Here is a 20,367-nt window from a genome sequence, read left to right on the forward strand (position 1 = left end):
GCCCGATTAAGGTGGCCCGATTATAACCCGAGACCGACCGACCGAATATAAAGTGTACCATGCCCTCAATAACTAAGCCCGATTAGTTAAATGGGCGGACACGGTGTAGCCTTTGAAAGTCTTCAAGCCCGATTAAGCCCGACCGAAACCGAACCGGCCTGATCGGTTGACACCCCTACTTCACAGCGCCTTGGTGGCCCACTTGAATTGGCCTGCCAAAAGACTAGCCATTGCTAATGTACATGTAATACAATTACCTAGCAAAGTGCCATTTTTTTCCCCTCCAGTTTTTTCGTTGTTTTAAGGGGCATTTACTATCACTCTTCTACGCTAGCCTCTATTTTCTAAAATCTAAGACAAAGAAAGCTCATTTAAGGCTTTAATAATGTATTAACCTGTTTATGGCCGGACTAAAACTTGATTATGGTCCAACTAGCCTGGTCAGACCCCGTAACCTAACTGAGCCTAACTAATTATTTAAATTGGCGATTCATGGTGCAAGACAAGAGGCCTGCTAAGCTCGATTGGTTGACACCCCTAGAATGGAGGGAGAAGAATTACAACTCATAGAAACTATTTCACCCCACTTGATTTAATCTCCATCCACCTTCGATTCATCTAGGGAGAGAAAATGGCAGCCAACATTGAGTTTTAAGGTAGCATAAGTGCCTCTGTTTGTGCAACACACCTTAGCGTAGAATTCCCATCTTCTTCGCAGTCCTCTAGCTAGGGGTTGTGATGGTGGTTTTGAGGTAGATAATAGTTATTTCCAAGCTATTTTCTTTGAGAGATGAAATGCGAAGGCTATCATATTAAAAACCCATTTTTGAAATAAGGGATGTAAATCAATGGAAGAAAATTCAAATTTAATTCACATATGTATTTGCTTAAGGGTATTCTTATTTGATTAAAGGGTATCTAGATCCGAATTTGAATTATTAAAAAAATAATATCTGATCCAATTAGAAAATAAAATATAATTAAAAAATTATTAATTAATGATTTTTGAGGATTTTTGAACTTTAGACAGGTTCTAAAGAAGAAAGAGCTTGGACAACTTAGAGACGATTGAAAATAAATTATTAAAAAAATCAAGAATGTAAACGAATAGATAAAAATCCGAATTCAATTCACATCGATATCCATATCCAGTCAAAAAATATCCAGATTCAATCACATTGGAATCGGATTGGTATCCATTTACATCTTTAGCTTACATGGTTGGACTTGGTTAACGTTGAACCATTTAGGGAAATCATTTTTTTCTTTCAAATTACACTATTGCCCCTAGACCTCTGGAAGGGTAAGGAAAGAGAGAGAGAGTGAGTGAAGAATTTAACCTCCTCTCCTCTGGCGCGGTGAAGCAAGGGGGCTGAAGGGAAGGACGAGGGCGGCCGGCGGCTGGCGGATTCAAAGACTCGATTCGATCACTCGCTGCTACTCCTTTGCAGTTTAGGAATGTAAAGCATGACAACTTCTCATGAACTTCACTTATTTGTAGGAAGAGTGATGGCATAAAGCCGATTCTAGTTCTTCTGTTTTAATGTAGTTTTATTCCTTCTAAACAGAAATGCAAGTGTGATTTTCTCTAGAGATTCTGGTGGAGGGAATAGAGAAAGAGGGAGATGGCTTTTTCCTTGTCGAGTAAACTCCTACGCTCTTTGGGATCTTTATCTGCTTTCAATTGCTGTGAATTCTCAAAAGTGATGATTGATCGATCATTTCAAGCTTCTAGTGGTGAGAATGCTCATCTTTTCCTAAGTTGGTTATAGTGTTTTATATGTGAAAGAATAATAGCCCTTTTATGGTTTTGATTGCTTCGATTCAAACAGGGTTGTTTGGTTCTGTTGCTGTCAAGATTTTGTCTGCGTCGGAATCCTCTACATTTTGCAAGGTTTGTGAGACCATCGTATACTAATTCTACTTCTATTTTTCTGTTTTGCTCCGTTGATGTCAGAAGTAACATGAGTTTTTCCACCCTTGGAATCGGTTATAGTAGAAATAAGATCGTTGCTTCTAGTTGGATGAAAAAAAAGGGAAGTGAGTTTTTGTTGTATCTTCTATATTTACTCCCTGGTCATTTCAGTTACAGGGTCCGCGGACGCCACTCTTGCTTGTAAATGTAAATGCATATGCTGGACTAGCTTTGCCCTATTAATGATTACCTAATGACTTTTGTCACCAATGTTGGATAGATGAGAAACCAAGTCTTACAATAAAGGTCTGTCAGAAAAATCAATTTCCCAATTTTATGACAACAAAGCTGCAGTTGGTGTTGCTGGCTTTTCTGAAACAGCATAGAAGTCTGAGGAAGTAATAGGGCTCAACTATCAAACAGTTTCTAAATCTGGGCTGAAACCCATCAAATGAAAAACACAGTAAAGGAAGTAAATTTCAGTGAGGTAAACTCGAAAAAATAGGGGTAATGAACCTTAGAAGACAATAATGGATTATGCTACTTGATAAACAAGGGCCGAAATAATGCTGGGCTTTGTGCAAAGTGGTGGACATTGGCCCTTCTGGTTTGAGGATCTAGTAGTAATGACATGATACTTGTTACAACTTACATGTTACTTAGATTTCAAGAATCACAGATTGTAGCAATGAATTGTATGGTAATAATCATAGTTCAGCACTTCGTCATATAGACATTCAAAATGCCAATTCTTTTTTCCTTTAGTTACATTGAGCTTTTGATTGATAGTAGCATCTCATACAACAACAAAAACAACAACTCAGCTTTATCCCAACTTAATGGGATCGGCTACATGGATCCATACACAAAGTATGGGAAAAAATTGTTTAAACAGAACAAGGGGAAATGAAGAAATGAAAAGATGAGAGATGCGAGTAAGAGGAACGAGTCACAGCCCATAAAGTCAGGAGAATCTCAGGTAATCGGGTACATGGATCATTGCCCTCCAATAGGCATCCGAGGTCATACTTGGGACAAGACCGAGACAATGCTTCTAGCTTTTTTAGCTCCTTCGATCTGAATCATATGACTCCTCCTTACTAGGGCATCCTCAGGCTTCCATTGAACATGGCCATACCACAAACTGACTTTCGCTGAGCTTGTCATTGATTGGGGCAAATCCCAAATTTGCTCCAATATGCTAATTCCTTACTTTATCCTTCCTAGTTTTTCCGCTCATCCATCTTAACGTCCTCATCTCTGCCACAAATAGCTTCTTTATATGACCCTTCTTAACTGCCTAATAGGCTCTATTCAAGGTTTAATCATAATCCTATTACACTATGTTTCATATACTATTTTTTTAAAATCATCATTTTGTTTGCCCATTCTGTTTGTCTTTATCAATAGCAGCTGATTTGACATCTAATACATAAGCATTTCACTTCATATTTATCTAGGGTGGTCAATCTTTTCTCCCTTGCCGGGGTGTTTGCACTTCCATACATACGCCTCAAGCAAGTGATGGTGCATTTCCTTCGGAGCTGTTATCCAAGAAGACCGTGCTAATTCCTGATCGTGCACCAGGTATGAAAAAAATTGAGATTTCATATTTCTTATTCTAAAAACATGACTAAAGATGCACTTGTTGGGACAAAATAAGTTGCATCTACAAGTATAATTTCCTAGATGGAATGATGTATTAGCTTAAGTAGGCCATTTGAGCCATGTAGGGACAACTAGATAGTTGTTGTGGCTACCACCCTACTGTTGACAATTGATGGGATTGTGATATTACTGAAGGTTTAGATCTGTGGTTGCTAGTCTATCATGGGGTTAATTTTTTTAACACATTATGAGTGATCTTCTATGGTCAGTTTGCATGCTTCTCTTTTCCTATTTTGCAATGCATACTATCACCCTTCGCCTTTCAAATGGAAATGCTTTTCAATTCTGTATTTCATATTTGGTGGTCTTATTTTGGCTAATTTTTTTCATTTCTCTTTTATCCTATATTTTCCACATAGTAAATAATGATGGTTCAAGATTGGAAAGTAAAAGGATTGGGTTTCTCAGAGAAGAGAATTTCTTATTGTTACAACCCCAGAGATCTGTAACCAAACCAAAGAAAAGAGAAAAGAAGAGAAGAAAAAGAGAAGAAAGAAGAGAGAGAGAGAGAGGTGCGATCGATGGTACTCCCAAAAGAGATGAGAGACCTGCGATCAGTCCATAATAGGTTGATCGCAGGTTTTAATCCTTTACTTATATTAAAATAATGCTGAAAGTAAAAGACAATAGTAACCCCGTTGCCTAATTACAAGAAAAGCGACATCAAAAAAATATGGGGGCCGATGGGACCCAAAATACCTCTATCGGCCCCTATTGGTTTCTTTTTTTTAGGCGCTAAACTCAACACTCCCCTTCAAGTTAGAGCATACACATCACTCATGCTCAGTTTGGTACAACTATTACGAAAACTAGGAGCAAACAGTGACTTAGTGAACATATCAGCCAACTGATCTGATGAAGGAACAAAAGGAGTCTCAATCAGCTTCTTCAGAATAGCATCACGAACAAAGTGGCAGTCCACCTCTATGTGCTTGGTCCTCTCATGGAAGACTAGATTATTAGTAATGTACACCGCAGCTTGGTTGTCACAATACATCTGTATAGGCTTGGTCACTGGAAATCCCAACTCCAAGAGTAAAGACCGTAGCCACATTAACTCAGCAGCGGTATGAGCTATAGCTTTGTATTCTGCTTTTGCGTTAGATCGGACAATGGTAATCTGCTTCTTGCTACGCCATGTAACCAGATTACCTCCAACAAATGTACAATAACCAGTAGTAGATCTCCGATCATTAGCAGAGCTAGCCCAATCAACATCAGAATAGCCAACTAGTTCCATATGCCAATTAGGATGATAGATCAACCCTTTTCCAGGAGCACCATTTAGATAACGAAGAACATGGACAGTAGCATCCCAATGTGCTTTCTGATGAGACTGCATGAACTGACTAAGGACTCCAACAGCATAGATGTCAGGACGTGTTGCAGTAAGATAAATCAGCTTGCCAATCAAACTCCTATACTGATGCACATCTTGAAGAGGTTCGCCATCATTAACACCAAACTTTTGGTGAGGATCCATAGGGATATCAACAGGTTTGGATGCAAGCATGCCAGTATCAGATAAAAGGTCCAACACGTATTTCCTTTGAGACAGATTGATCACTTTCTTACATCGGATCACCCCAATCCCAAGAAAATAGTGAAGTTGGCCCAAGTCCTTGGTCTGAAAGTGTTGCTGTAGATAAGCTTTCACTTCAGAAATTTCAGCCTTATCATTACCAGTAAGAATAATATCATCAATATAAACTACCAAGACAATCAATTTATCACCTCTGCGACGAACAAAGACAGAATGATCAGAATAACACTGAGAAAATCCACAAGTAACTATGGTAGCACTGAGCTTGTCAAACCATGCCCGAAGGGACTGTTTAAGTCCATAGATAGCCTTGTGTAAGCGACACACACGACCTTTATTCTCCCCCTGAGCAACATAACCAGGAGGTTGCTCCATATACATCTCTTCTTGTAGATCACCATACAAGAAGGCATTCTTGATGTCCAACTGAAACAAGGGCCAATCAAAGTTGACAGCAAGAGAAATAAGTAGATGAACATAGTTCAATCTAGCAACCGGGGAGAAGGTCTCAAAATAATCAACTCCATATGTCTGAGTGTACCCCTTGGCAACCAGACGAGCTTTCAACCGCTCAACAGAGCCATCAGAGTGATACTTAACAATGTACACCCAACGACACTTCACCAAATCCTTACCAGGAGGTAAATCTACCAGACTCCAGGTACCACGACTCAAGAGAGCATCCATTTCTACATCCATGGCAGCTTTCCATCTAGGAATAGTTAGGGCATCATTATGGGTGTGAAGAATAGGGTTAGTAGAAAGTGACAAGGCAAGACCATGGATGAGAGAGGGAAGATGAGACAAGGAAACAAAGTTATCAATAGGATACACAACCATAGATATTTGAGTGCAAGAATGTGTACCTTTCCTTTAAGCAATTGGTAAGTCATAAGGCGGAGAAGGAGGAGGAGCTTTACCAGAGAAAGGCGGCAGTGGAGGAAGTGAATCATCTGGAGTATTGGTTTCTCCACTCGGTTGTCCAACCTTCTTCTTACACTGATAAACCTGTAGAGAAGGTGAGTCACTGGCACTAGGCACATCAGGGAAGGGTATGAGCGATGGAATGGGTGGAGGAGATGGAGAAGTCCACTCCATACCAGACTGGGACACTTGAGGAGAAAAGAATGATGTGCCTTCAAAGAAGGTCACATCGGCACTAACAAAGTTCTTGTGAGTAATGGGGTCATAGCACTTATACCCTTTCTGAGCACATGAATAACCCAAAAAAATGCACTTAGTAGACCTAGGAGACAGTTTATCTACTTGCACATACAAATTTTGGACAAAACACATAGCTGAAGACTTGGGGAGGAACAAGAAAACTTGGCAAAGTAGGGAACATAATAGAAAAGGGGGACTTATCTGAAAGCGCTAAAGATGGCATGCGATTAATCAAGTGATATGCAGTTAAAACCCCATCACACCAAAAATGCTTAGGAACATGCATATAAATCATAATAGCATGAGCTACCTCGAGTATATGCCGGTTCTTGTGCTATGCTACCCCATTTTTTTGTGGGCTATTGGCGCAACTAGTTTGGTGTATCATCCCACGGTTGGCACAAAAATCAGAAATATCATTTTGAGCATATTCTAAAGCATTATCAGAATGAAAAATCTTAATCAAAATGCCAAACTAAGTTTCTATTTCATTATAGAATTGTTGAAACATAGATAAAAATTCAGATCTGTCATTTAACATGTAAAGCCATGTAAGGCGAGAATGATCATCCACAAAAGTCACAAAATAATGAAAACCAAATCTAATACTAACTCTGTAAGGACCCCATACATCAGAATGGACGAAGGAAAATAAAGACGGACTACGAGATATAGAGCGAGAAGGGAAGGACACACGGTGATGTTTTTCTAACTCACAGGCCTCACATTCTAACCTAATCATAGACTTAAAACTAGGAAATAAAAATTTCAACCTAGCTAAAGATAAATGTCCTAAACGATAGTGCCATTTGAAAGGAGTCACATCCCTAACAGTAGTAGCAGCAGCAGAAGTAGGAGAACCACAGTTGAGATAATATAAACCATCTTTTTCACGCCCTCCACCAATCGTCTTCCTCGTGTGAAGATCCTGAAAAACACAGTAAGAGGGAAAGAAGGTTACTGAGTAATTTAATAAGCTAGTTAACTAGCTCATAGAAAGAAGACTTAATGGGAATTGTGGAGCATGTAGCACAGAAGATAAATTCAGTGAGGATGTGGGTGATATAATACCATGGCCGAGAACTGGTGTGGAAGCACCGTTGGCTAGAATAACAGATGTGGAACTGGTACTAGAAGAAAATGTTTTAAAAAGTGATGACTTACTAGTCATATGGGCAGAAGCACCTGAATCAATGATCCAGGGGGTAGAGGTATGGTAAGAAGGGCTGAGGTACCTGCATGAGCTAAGGTGACAGTTGACGTAGAACCACCATTGGATGCATTAGAGGATGCTTCGAGAGTGTGCAAGCACTAGAGCAATTGATTGATGTCATCGCGCAGGCTGGTAGATGAATCTTCTGTTGAATGGCTCGGTTTAGTATCAAAGGAAGACCCTGTGTCAGTACCATCATCTGACATTGCATGATTGGCTAACTGGGTGGCCCACTATGGCTTGCCATGCTTTTCCCAACACGTCTTGATAGTATGGTTAGGATTTCCATAGTAAATGCACTGGCGAGATGCACGATTAGATGGCTGTCCACTAGAACCTCGACCAGTCGACCCACGTCCTCCCCCACGACCGCAACCACATCCACGGTTGGCAAGGAAGGCAGAATTGTCTTTGGAAGACTGATAAGGTTTTATTGATGAAGTAATACGCTGCAGTCGCGAATAAGTGTCATTCAGAGTAGGAACAGTATCACCTGCGAGTAGATGACCCTCCACTGATTTCAAATCATTATTCAAACCAGCCAGGAATTTGGAAACAAAAAACTCATTACGCTGAGCTTTTAATTTGTCAATGTCAGTGGTCAAGGGTTGGAAAACATTGAGTTCTTCAACCATTCCCTTGAAAGCACTATAATACTCTGGAAGAGTTCTGTCAGACTGGCGAAACTGGAATAGTTTCTCATAAATATCATAGATACGAGTCATGTTCTTCTCTTGAGAGTAAGTTTCCTTCAAATCATTCCATACTTCCTTTGCAGGAGAGTGAAACATGACATTGGCACTAACATCTGGTTTCATACTATTCCACAACAAGATTAAAATCAAGGCATTCTCCTTCATCCATTCATTATAACCCTTGTCAGATCCTGGAGGATCAGAAGTAGTATACTAAAGTTTATCCTTGGCCATAAGGTAAACCTTCACAGATTGAGCCCAAAGTTGTTAATTCGAGCTTTCCTTGAGTTAATAGAAGTAATTTGGACATTGACATTGTCCGAGGCAGATGCAGTAGTCACACAGGTAGTAGATTTGGTCTCATCCATGAGAACCAAAAATAAAGTAGACAAATAGAGTCCCAGATATCTGGCTTTCACCCAAAAATACTTCACCCAAAAATACCAAGAAAAACAGCAACCAACCTGAACCACAACGACTGGATATCTGGCTTTCACCCAAGAGAGCCGGGTTCGATAAAAAAAGAAGAAGATGGTTGCGGTTCAAGTTCTTCAAATCTTCAGCATAGTACCAATAGGGCACTATCCATACACCAAATAAATCACTCCATGTGATTTAATCCATAGTAGATGCAGCAATAGGCGGCTGCGCACCAAAAAAGTTTAGTGCTAAACTGAGATCAGTAGAGAGGGATCTGAAAAACGACTTTGATTTGATTGTAGAGGCTCTGATACCATGTTACAATCCCAAAGATATGTAACCAAACCGAAGAAAAAAGAAAAGAAGAGAAAAAGAAGAGAAGAGAGAAGAGAAAGAGAAGTGCGATCGATGGTACTCCCAAAAGAGAGGAGAGACCTGCGATCAGTCCAGAATAGGTTGATTGCAGGTTTAGTCCTTTACTTATATTAAAACAATGCTGAGAGTAAAAGACAATAGTATCTCCATTGCCCAATTACAAGAAAAGCCACATCACAGAAATATGGGGGCTGATGGGACCCAAAATACCCCTATCGGCCCCTATCGGTTTTAGTTTTAGCACTAGGCGCTAAACTCAACACTTATCTAGATAAATAGGTGGATTTTATAGATATTGATAGATAGACATTTTTTATAGGCCACCTGATTGATATATTTGTTGATGCTGTAGGATGCTATGAGGACCTTGTAATACCGGTGACGAATTTTCTTAATGAAGACAAAGGCTTCATGGTTTTATCTGGTGACGTTTTTGATGTACCTATCAGGAAAGATATTGTTCATCGTGTTGTACGATGGCAACTTGCAAAGAGACAACAGGTACTACATATTTTCTTATTGATTTCATACCAAAACTTTATGATCTTATTGAAGTTGTATAGAGTTATCTTACTGAAGTCCCTATGGGATTAATATATTAGAGACTGGTCAGACTACTTATGTAACTATACTTGTCAATAGTATAGTGCCAAATGGTGTTGGCTTTGGCAGAGACCAGTAATATTTTTCCATGTTATTTATTGACTTCTTGGATCTGTCCTTTTAAAATTGTTACAAAAATAAGAAGGCACTATATTTTTCTTTTCATGCTCACATGATATATATGCTTTTCTGTTCCTCTTCTTTGCTGTCCTCTGTATATACTTGGTTTGTCTAGCCAGTTACTTGGTTATATGCTTTGAGATAAAATGATGCAGTGTAGATTGTAATATGGAATAACTTAAATAAAGCATACTTGTTTAACCTAGCAATATTCTGATTCATTTTGAAGATTTATAGTCTCCACATCCATTTATTATATCTTTGGTTGGGCAGTGGTAAGCTATGCTTCTGTCTTAGCTTTATGTGGGTTGTGCTTGGAAAGGTTATATTTTAATTTGTGTTCTACAAACTATAAATAGGGAACTCATTCAACAAAAACCCTCAGCGAAGTCAGTGGGACTGGGAAAAAGCCATATCGACAAAAGGGCACGGGGCGAGCAAGGCATGGGACATTGCGTGGGCCACAGGTAACTCTTAATACTACTTTTTGCTTCTTGATTCCTTAATGCTTTGCACTAGACGTTACAGTATCTGTTTATGGAATTGATGAAAAGATATTTTGACAGTTTAGACATGGTTGTGCCATGCACGGCCCAAAGCCACGGAGCCATGCAATCAAGCTTCAAAAGAAAGTACGACGCCTAGGACTTAAAATTGCTTTGTCAGCTCGGGCGGCCGAAGGAAAGGCAAGTCTCTCTCTCTTTCTCTCCCCCATACATGTGCTGTTTATTGTTCGAAATCAATGTGGTGGATGGGATGTTGGATTGAACATTGTCATTATTTTTCCACAAAGAACACGGAAATTGTGGACTAATAAAGGCTACTCAATAACCCAAAGGCTGGGAACCAATAGCCTACAAGATCTAGAACAACAGGTCTCTCAATAATCCTCCCATAGAGCAGCATTAGCAACCTGGTCAAAGGATGATTATATCTGTTTGTAACTCTGGTCACAAAGTCTTTTAGATGTGTGGAATGGGTTGCCAAAATTGGAATTGACTACGACTGTTAGATTGGAAGATATCAAGGAGTTATGAACAAGGTTTGAGTTGAAACCAAGGGCCTGTTTGATAACGTTTCTGCCGTTTCTGTTTCAAGAAATGGCGGAAACATAAATTTTCGTTTCTAGAAACAGAAATAGAATTGAAGGCGTTTGATAGTCATGTTTCTGGAAGTCGATAGTAACTAGAGAAAAGAATGGCCACGAGTCGTTTCCAGAAACTGCGAATCAAGTAGAAACAAGTTCTACTTGTTTCGCCTGAGTTGTTTCTTGAACCATAAATAGGTAGAAATTTCAATTTCTATTTTTGAAAACAAGTGAAACAAACAATTTTATCAAACGCTTTTTGATCCATTTCTGCCGTTTCTGTTGAAACGTTATCAAACGGGCCCCAAATGTTTTGTGAAATGACCAAAACTTGTTCAAAACCCTACATGTTTTGGCTGATGGTTTCAATAGGGCACTTCGGTAGTCAAACAGCCATATTTTGGCTGGAAACCCTAAGTAATCATCTCTAAACATAATGGAACCTTTAAATTGTTAAAAAACACACCCAAAATAGTATTCTGGTTTCGTACCCTTTGGTTGCTGTGTACGCCATACCCTGCTGTTTTCCTTTTCAAATATAACCTGTTCTACAATAATTTAGTATTAGAACACGCAAAATTCAATGAAATATTACACAATGTCAAAGTGTTACAATTGGTCAGAGTACAAGTGTACAACCAAGTTTAAAACACCCCTACGTAACTGTTCCTCCAACTCTATGTTAGTATCACACAGAGTTACGGGAAGGCTCCAAACATTTAGGGAAAAAGGGGATACTGTATACCTGTAAGTTTGAATCTTACACAAATCTTATTTGAATGCAGCAAATTGTTGTTGTAGAGGTGTTGAAGTACTCCCCAACACTTTGTTCCACCAAGAAATGTAGGTGATTTGGCCAAAAATACCAAATCTAGGGTTTTTTTTTTTTTTTTTTTTTGGGGGGGGGGGTGGGGGGGCTGCTCCCCTCTAATAGGAGAAACTAGAACCTCATGATATAGGTTGAAATTTCTGTTGAATTGCCAAAATTTCCATCAAAACAGTGCTTTTTATGTGCATTATTGATGTAGTTCAAAAGAATAAAGAGGCCAGCAGTAGATCATGCCATCAAATTGGACCAAGAATGAATAAAGATTAATTTGAGTGCCCATGGGCTTTATATTTTTTGGTCTACTTTTGTAATGGGCCAATTCTATAAGCCCAAATATTAGGGATTTAAATCCTGTATGGGATTAAGTAGTAAGTTTCTATTTTCTGTTTCTTAGTCATTAAGATTATTAGATTTCTCTATTTTGGAGATTCTATTTTCTTGTAAGCTTTATTTAGTTGCTATTTTGTTAGTCTCTCCAAAGGATAGTTTCTATCTGACCTTCCTGTTACTGATTCAACTCAAATCTTCTTCTCCAGTGACCTGTGCAAGGTGCTACTGGACCAGAGAATTACAATTGCTATTTTCAGCACTCTCACAAATTAGAAACTACTATTTCTTTGATTTCTAACTGTTTTCTGCAAGACTTCTTTAGGGATTCGTTTGTGTCATTGACCAGGTTTCAGTTCACTGTTTATATTTTGTTCTCCCTAACTTTCTAATTCTGATTTTGGTACTTACTAATTTTGTGACTGTGACATAACTCCCTATCCAGCAGTTGGATGGAGACCTGATTTTGATATGTTATTTATCACATCAGTAGGTAGGTTCAACCAGAGTTTTGTCCCCATCAGATAGTCTACTGTGAGATATAAATCATTCTTTATTTCTATTATTTTTCCTGCCCTGTGATTCTGGTTGTTTTGGTTTCCTGGTCATTTGTGGTTTGTTTGTTGATTAGGATACCATCAACTGTTTTGTACCAGAACCGAGTCGAAATCAAAACCTTGCATTCCTACTGAGTCGCACCAATTTTCGTTTCAACCTTTGTCGAAACCGAAAATATTTCATGAGATTATGGTTTCGACTTTCGACCGAGGTTTCAAACTATAGTTATGAAAAATAGAAATGGCTCAAATTTAGAAACGTATGGTTAAAAACAGTAACTAAAGTAAAGAAATAGCAAGTCTAAACAGAATAGAAGTTAAGGGAATGAAATTAGCATTTAAGGAACAAACTAGTAAGTGGGTATAGAAATAGGAAGTTGAGGGACAAAATTAGAAACCAAGCCAATAAGGTGCTGCCGCAGGTCTAATAGAGGGCAGTGAACTACCAACATTTTGAGGGATCAATGGGATATCATCGAATCAACTAAAACACTAAAAATCTGTCAAAAGAAGGAAGTCATACAGCAATTTTTCGATAGAATAGGACTCGAGAGAAAATAAAATAAGAAAAGTCCCGTGCTCAAGACTGAAAAATAGAATCTGACCTTTTAATGGAAGAAAAAGAAGAAGATAGGAGGATAGTAGAAGAGAAGAAAGGAGATGTTAGACCTGCCACCTAACTTTGAAGAAGGTATCCCACCAACTTCAGCCTTGGCATCTCACCAAGGTTTCCCTACTGCATCCCACAGTAGAGTAATTCTGAATCTCTCAGAACTCACAAGCTCATGGCTAATATGTTTCCTGAAATGAATGGGAATAGTGTGATCCCCTACTCTTTATTTATAACTTCAATGAGGTAAGAAAAATAGAACCCCACCCCCCAAAAAAACATGCATGGAAGGAGTCCCTAACAACCTAAGTCTTCTTCAAAAGTTGAAACTCTTCTGAAAGACTAGAACTTAACAAAATAGAAACTAGGGGTTAGAATGTAAGACACCTGTCCAGCCTTATAGAAAAAATGCTACTAAAATAAAGAATACAACTTATTAAAATAGAAACCCGCACTAATCCTACGTAGGCCTTCAATCCCTAATGTTTGATGATTCGTTGAGCAATATGGGAGAAGGTTTCTTTTTTCTAGGGCGAGTTGGGCTCCTCTTACGTTTGTTTTTGGATAATATTTTCGAACTCCAATTCCCTTGATCTTATAGGAGTCCAAGGAGCCATTGTTGGCGAGAATGACAACTCTTTTCAACGTGGAATTGCCCCCCCCCCCTCAACTTTCCATTCACTTACGATCGTTAATCTATTCTTTAGGGAAGATGGATGAGGCCATCTCGCCACATCACCAACATCTCCCACTTGATCATGTTGGCCGAATCCACACTTCACATTCCTATTTTCAAAACATCTAGTATGGAACTTCCGTTTCCGTTCTCATTTCCAAGAACAATCATTTTAAGACTTTCATTGTCATGATGAGGAGCATCAGTTCTTATTCCAGACTTAACTGCTTTAAACCCATAAATATTCTGAACATTTAGTTCTGATTCCAGACTTAGGTTTCTTTAAGTCCGTCCCATTAAATTCAGGCTTGTGCACGAACTCCCTTTGTGAGTGGATCAACAACCATATTGTTTGTAGGTATATAAGTTACTTTAATTTCACATTTTTCTTCTGGATTTCGTATAAAATGATACTGGATTTTTATATGTTTTCCCTTGAGTTGCTTACTCCACTATGTATCAGACTTATTGCTGCCTAATTATCACAAAAAAATTCCACTGGATCATTTACAACATCCAACCCAAATTCCATTAAGAACCGTCTTATCTAGACTGCATGAGTACTTGCCAAATTGCATCAATGTACTTAATTTACCATATGCGTCTTTCACACACCCTTGTTTCTTGCTACCCCAAGAAACAGCTGCACCTCCAAATATAAACACATGCCTAGAGGTAGATTTACAGTCATCTTTGTCACCTCCGAAGTCAGCATTGAAGTATCCAATAATCTTAAGTTTTTCCGCTTGAAAACAAAAAAATTTAAGTGTTATGTTCCTTTGATGTATTTCATTATCCTCTTCATTATTTCCCAATGAGCAAAGATGGGATTACTTTGGTATCTACTCACCAAACTGACTGAATAGGCTAAATCTGGTTGTGTACATAAAATAACGTATATCAAACTACCTACTGGCTACTACCTGAGCATAGGGTACATTCAACTTTTTGTGTCCTTCATGGGGACATTGAATTTTTAATAAAGTCTTCCCAAAACAATTGGAGTTGATGAGGGATTGCAATTCTGCATCCCAAACCTTTTCACACAATGTTCAAGTATTTTTGCACCCCATCTGGAATATCCCTAGTTAAATCATCAATGATAAGTGCAAACAAATAAGGGCTTAAAATAGATCCTTGATGTAGTCCAACTATAACTAGGAATCCAATACTTTGCCCTCCTATGATTCCCACGCTAGTCACCACGTCCTCATACATATCTTTAATAATATCTATATATTTACTCGATACCCTTCTCTTCTCTAGTATATGCCATATTAGCTCTCTACAGACTCTATCATGGGCTTTTTTTAGGTCAATAAGGACCATATGAAGATCCTTTTTCTAGGCTCTAAATCTTTCCATGAGCCTACAGAGTAAGTAAATAGCTTCCGTCATGGATCTACCTGGCATAAAACCAAATTGTTCTCCAATCTGAAACATGTGTGGCCCCTTTATGAATGAAGCATCAAGGTTTACAACTATGTTCCTCAAAAGGGTCAACCATTTTGGTGCAGCAATCTGAAATTGAAACTTGAACTAATGCTCAAAAGGTGCTACATTAGTCCATCAATTTCATATTCCAAAGGAGAAATAGTATGTTAGGTGGCATTACTAAGTTGAATGTTATGAACCGTAGATTCTCTTGTGTTCCTTATGTAAGGGTGTTGAGAGATCAATAACCCCCAGTAATATTCTCTAAAGCTCCAATTAAACCAAGCCCAATGATAGGGAAATCTAAAAACCAGATTTAGAAACAAACCCAAAACAGGCAGAACTAGGGCAGCCTGCGGTTCAACTTGGATCGAAGGAGGCTGCTGGGATGTTGAATAAAACCCCCAAAGGGATCTTTAATCTGATTACACACCTGAGAGATCTGCATGTTCTGGACACCAAACCTGGGCCTAGTGTCTCTCTCGAGGCCAGGGACAGAACCCCAGAAAGGTTGCTGGATCTGATTTCAGGTGTGGGAGAAATGAGCCTTTGAAAATCTTCTTCAGGAACCCTTCTCTGCAGCAATCGAACTTGTTTCTTGGACTGGAGATGATCTCTGATCAGGGAATGGTAGTGACAGAATGACAAGGATGGAGATGTGAATGTAGTGATTGATCGAATGGGAGTTTAGGGTGGGATAATGGACTATTTCAGTCCTTGGGCCTCTCACACTCAGCTATCTCACAGCTGATGATCAACCTATCTCAAATAATTTGCGGACAGAATAATAAACTTTATTCAAACTTAAAAATCAGATTACAACTGCCAGCCATATATATAGGCTGTGACTTTGCCAATCACAACTAGGAAAGGCTTGAAAAAATAGGAAAGTAAAAACAAACTAGTTTCCTAATATAACTATGACTTAAAACCAAATAGCAATTGTCTTAACAACCTTCCTAAAATAACACAATGAACTCCTAATAAAACTATACTTGGAGACCTCCAAAAATAACCCAACAATGCTGAAAACTGAACCCAAATCCGGCATGGTTCAAATAGATTAAGTGCTGGTCTGAACCTCTCTTTTCCTTCTTCGATAGGTGATGCCAAACCTGGGATCACACTTTCAGTTTGGAACCATCCCTGTATCATCACAATTTAACATATCTAAGCATCCTTTTTCTATATTGTGTGGTCAGAGAACTAGAGAAGGAATATAAGGTACCAACCACAACTAAGCCAGAAATCAATAGATATTATCTGCCCAGGTTTTGAAATCAGAAGATAGAAAAGAGAAAGAAGAAGAATTAGAAGAAGGGAAGAGGGAGAGATCACACCAGAAGAAGAGGGCAAGGAGAAGAGAAGGAAGAGAAGCTGTCAATCAGCAAGCGTGCACGATAACTCTTTGTATTCCTACTCACACTCTTAAATTAAAAGACTGCATGAAATTATTACTCCCAATCAGCCACTATCGATAGCTAAAACTTCCCTAAAATAATAAATTTCGGTTTAGAAAATTAACTCTGACTAATTGCTTATTAATCCCTTTGTCCCTGTTCGATTCGGGCCTTATTTTCTTCAATCTGGGCTTCCAAACAGGGGGGGGGGGTTCTTGTTAGTCCAGTCAGGCTAGTGCTACTGCATCTTTATTTTTTGTTCTTAATCACAGTTCTTGTAAAATTTGTTCAGCTAACTATATTGCTTGGCTCTAGGGTCGGGCTTTCTATGAATGATCTGTTCTTGGGTCCTTCAAAAGATGTTTTTGTATTCTATTTCCCTTTGTTACTTGTCAAAATTTTTTGTTTTAGTTTTTCTTGGCAATACACAGTAAATGTTGATTCCTCTATTATGCTTATTTTTTGGGGTGAGTTCCTAGATTATGCATTAGTTTGCTCCACTCTCTAGTATAATTTTACCGGTGTCTGTCTCCTCTGGTAGAGAGGTAAACTGAGAATATTGAAGTTCTTGTTCCTCATTATCTTAACCATTGCTCCTATGATAGTTTCCTTTACGCACTTGTAGCTATTGTTGATCAGTGATGATTGCTTCGGATCAATCTTTGTCATGAGTCTGAAAATAAATTGTGCCATTGAACAGCTTGTGATTTTTGAAGATTTGGAGGTGCCCACCCACAAGACCAAGAACATTGTGAATTATGTCTCGCAAATGGAGAACACGAAGAAACTTTTGCTGGTGGATGGTGGTCCAATTAATGAGAAGCTTAAATTATCCTCGCAGAATCTTCACTATGTTAACGTACTCCCTTCAATTGTAAGTTGGCCTAGTAATCTCTTCACTAGTTTCCAAGGCAACAGTTAATTGGTTCTATATAGACATTCTTTTTTTTATTTTTTTATTATGCAAACGGAATGAGAAATTCTTTTATATTTGATACATTATCCATATATTAATGACAATGGGAAATGATTCCATTTTTTGGTAAATACTCTATGCACTAAGATATGCATACATTCTCTTATTTATTTTAATTTTAGGTTCACTCTATGCACTAAGATATTTTGCAGAAATGAAAGAAAGAACCCCCCCTCCCCCCAAAATATACGAAAATTGTTTTCTGTTGGCCAACGCTGTGATTTCTGTTTGCTTCTTGATGATTTATAATTGATAGATAAGGTCCATCTGAGAATTTGGGATTTCTCACTGATTTGATGTGCAGGGTTTGAACGTGTACAGCATTTTGTTGCATGACACATTGGTGATGACACGTGATGCTGTTAATAGGATTGTTGAGCGAATGCACACTCCTATCAATCGCTAAATGTGCGAAGAGAGAGAAATTTTGGTATTATTATCTTACTAGGGGAGTTATAGCATATGGAGCCTTCTGTTCCATATCATGCTTTTGTAGTTCAGAAAAACATTTTGTATTTGATAGTTTCAGGTGACATGCCCTCATCATGGCCTGTTGATAGTGTTGCTTCCTGCCAAGGATTCATCAGTATGTGCAGAACGGATTTTCTTGAGGATTTCTACTGTAACTACGAAACAAAGATGTTACGGATTTTCAAGATCAAACTTCTAAACTGTTATGCAATTTGCAGACAATTGCAAAATAAATTTGATGCTTGATAGTAGATGGATCCAGAAACCTTTTTGATATGTAATTACCAACCAAATAACCTCAACGGTAGCCTTTGCATTTGGGAATGTTCTTGTTTAAGTATAGTGAAAATCTGTTTGTAATCAAGGTAATTACTACAATCAGTTGTGACCATCTTTTTCTGGCCTTCTTTGCCCTTGACCATATTTTTCTCTTTAAGCTGAGATTTTATTTATTTATTCATTTTTTTTTTTTTTGAAATTTCTTCTCCTCCCTCTGCATCTGCTCCCCCTTCTTCGTCTGCCCACTGCATCGCACTTGCCTCCTCAAAATTTTGCAAGGTTTTCTCCGAAGCTTGTCGTTGCAAATATGCATCCATGGTTGAGTGTATTGCAAGGATTTCTCCTGAACTGATAAGCGATCTACCCTCCCACCAGCATCATTTAGCATCCATGGCAATGGTAGTAGTGGACATGAACATGAGAGCAGCAGGTAGCCGTGGAAGGCCTTCTCTGCTACTGTTTTTTGGGATAAGACTCTCCTTAATAGGCCTTGACCCACTCTGAAGATCCTAATCAACTTTCTAGCGTGCAGTCAACTTCTGCACCAAGATGATCTATAGGTTAAAAAATAATGACATAGTTCCTTCTCTAAAAGGGGCAAAATTTGAAGTAAAAAAAATGGATTAAGAAGGCAAATGCTAAATTCTTTAAAACCAATACATTGTAACTGGATTATGAACTGCAAATCCAGGTTTTTTTTCTTTTTTTGGTATTGTAAATCCAGGTTATTTGGATGCAACACATTATAATTAATGACAGGAGAACTCACTAAAGGATGCGCCAGAGCTCTACTTTGGGTGGAAGAATATGCAATACGGCAAGGGTGGTCCATGATGGAGGTTTGGACCAATTCATTGGTCCTACAACGCCAAACTTTTGGTTTAGACAATACTTTTTGGCCTCTAAGTGGCGCGAAAAGTTTTTTGACTGTATATGACAAGGTGGTTATAGATTGCAAAGTTCCCACAGATTCCATGTTGGTTTCTCATTTTGTATCTATTGCAAAAGACATGCTATTCCAAAATCAGTGGCGTTTTCCTGAATGTAATTACTCTCTGAATTAATATAACCTCTTACTTTTGGCCGATCAAAAAAAAAAAAAACACATTATAAATTTGGTAGACAAGGATGGAATGTATGCTGAAGAATATGAAAGTATCACAAGTGTATGCCATCAGAAACCTTTCGCATCTCCTTAATTAAGGATGTTGCATTCATATATACCATAAACCTTCTCAGCCAATGCCATATCCTTCTATGTCCATCCATGCACATCTACTAATACTCTGACAACTACTAGATCTTTTCAAATTTTCTGTCAATTAAAAAACTCTATTTGAACTGAAACTTGATATGTGCGAAAGGGACCTATCCACAAAAATTCAGCCCTATTTCACCTGCCACATAGTAGATCTAGGGGCCAGGTAAGGAGATTCCTTAATGTTACTGCTACACCCAGGGTATGCTACCCTGAGAACTGGTAATCCTATTTGCACCACATATTCAGCTATATTTTGTCATTCAGAAACTTATTTTGAACATACATGTTTCAATTGTATTTGAAATAAGCATATAAACATCTCAAGAGAGTATTAAATAAAAGTACTCAAACCTCTTAACTGGATCAATATTTGCCCCTTGAAACCCCATCACATCTAACCAAACAATCTCTGAGATATCATGACAATAAAGATTTGCCAAGTCAACCCAGACAATAAGGGAAAGAAGTTCAATAGACAAATTTATCCTCTTCCAGAAGTTTGAACCCTATGGCCAGACCTCAAGCTTCAGAACTACGTGCGTACGGTTTATAGAGATGCCAATTCAAAGAACAGACTTGAAAAGAATCTGGTGGGAGTTTAATAGACACAGATGGAAACATAGATTAATATACCAAAACATAAGCCAGGAGGAACCATAAGCAGGGATTACTTGCAAAAGAGCGTGGCCTAGACTGTATCTTTAACTACAGCAGGTTCGATCCAGACAAGAGTGATAGCTAGAA

The 20,367-nt window shown here is 38.4% G+C and overlaps 1 protein-coding gene across 2 annotated transcripts; it reads left to right on the forward strand.

Moving 5' to 3' along the window:
- Positions 1-1,300: 1,300 nt before the first annotated feature.
- Positions 1,301-18,504, forward strand: LOC122090013 (50S ribosomal protein L4). Of its 2 annotated transcripts, none has more exons than XM_042659833.1 (9): positions 1,301-1,460; positions 1,569-1,737; positions 1,833-1,894; positions 3,376-3,502; positions 9,346-9,494; positions 10,076-10,183; positions 10,283-10,402; positions 17,337-17,510; positions 17,917-18,504. In XM_042659833.1, exons 2-9 carry the CDS (start codon positions 1,626-1,628, stop codon positions 18,016-18,018), a joined length of 954 nt encoding a protein of 317 aa, XP_042515767.1. In that variant the 5' UTR covers positions 1,301-1,460; positions 1,569-1,625; the 3' UTR covers positions 18,019-18,504. The 2 variants fall into 2 exon arrangements, with proteins under 2 accessions (XP_042515767.1, XP_042515777.1); XM_042659843.1 differs by having other exon boundaries at positions 1,307-1,456.
- The last annotated feature ends 1,863 nt before the right edge of the window (positions 18,505-20,367 follow it).

This window comes from Macadamia integrifolia, chromosome 2 (genome assembly GCF_013358625.1).
Source record: "Macadamia integrifolia cultivar HAES 741 chromosome 2, SCU_Mint_v3, whole genome shotgun sequence".
Classification (NCBI taxonomy): Eukaryota; Viridiplantae; Streptophyta; class Magnoliopsida; order Proteales; family Proteaceae; genus Macadamia; species Macadamia integrifolia.

Coding starts and splice junctions, on each gene's coding strand:
- LOC122090013 (XM_042659833.1), top strand. CDS start 1,626: ATGGCTTTTTCCTTGTCGAGTAAACTCCTACGCTCTTTGGGATCTTTA. Junction 1,738..1,832: donor ATCATTTCAAGCTTCTAGTG/GTGAGAATGCTC, acceptor CGATTCAAACAG/GGTTGTTTGGTTCTGTTGCT. Junction 10,184..10,282: donor GGACATTGCGTGGGCCACAG/GTAACTCTTAAT, acceptor ATATTTTGACAG/TTTAGACATGGTTGTGCCAT.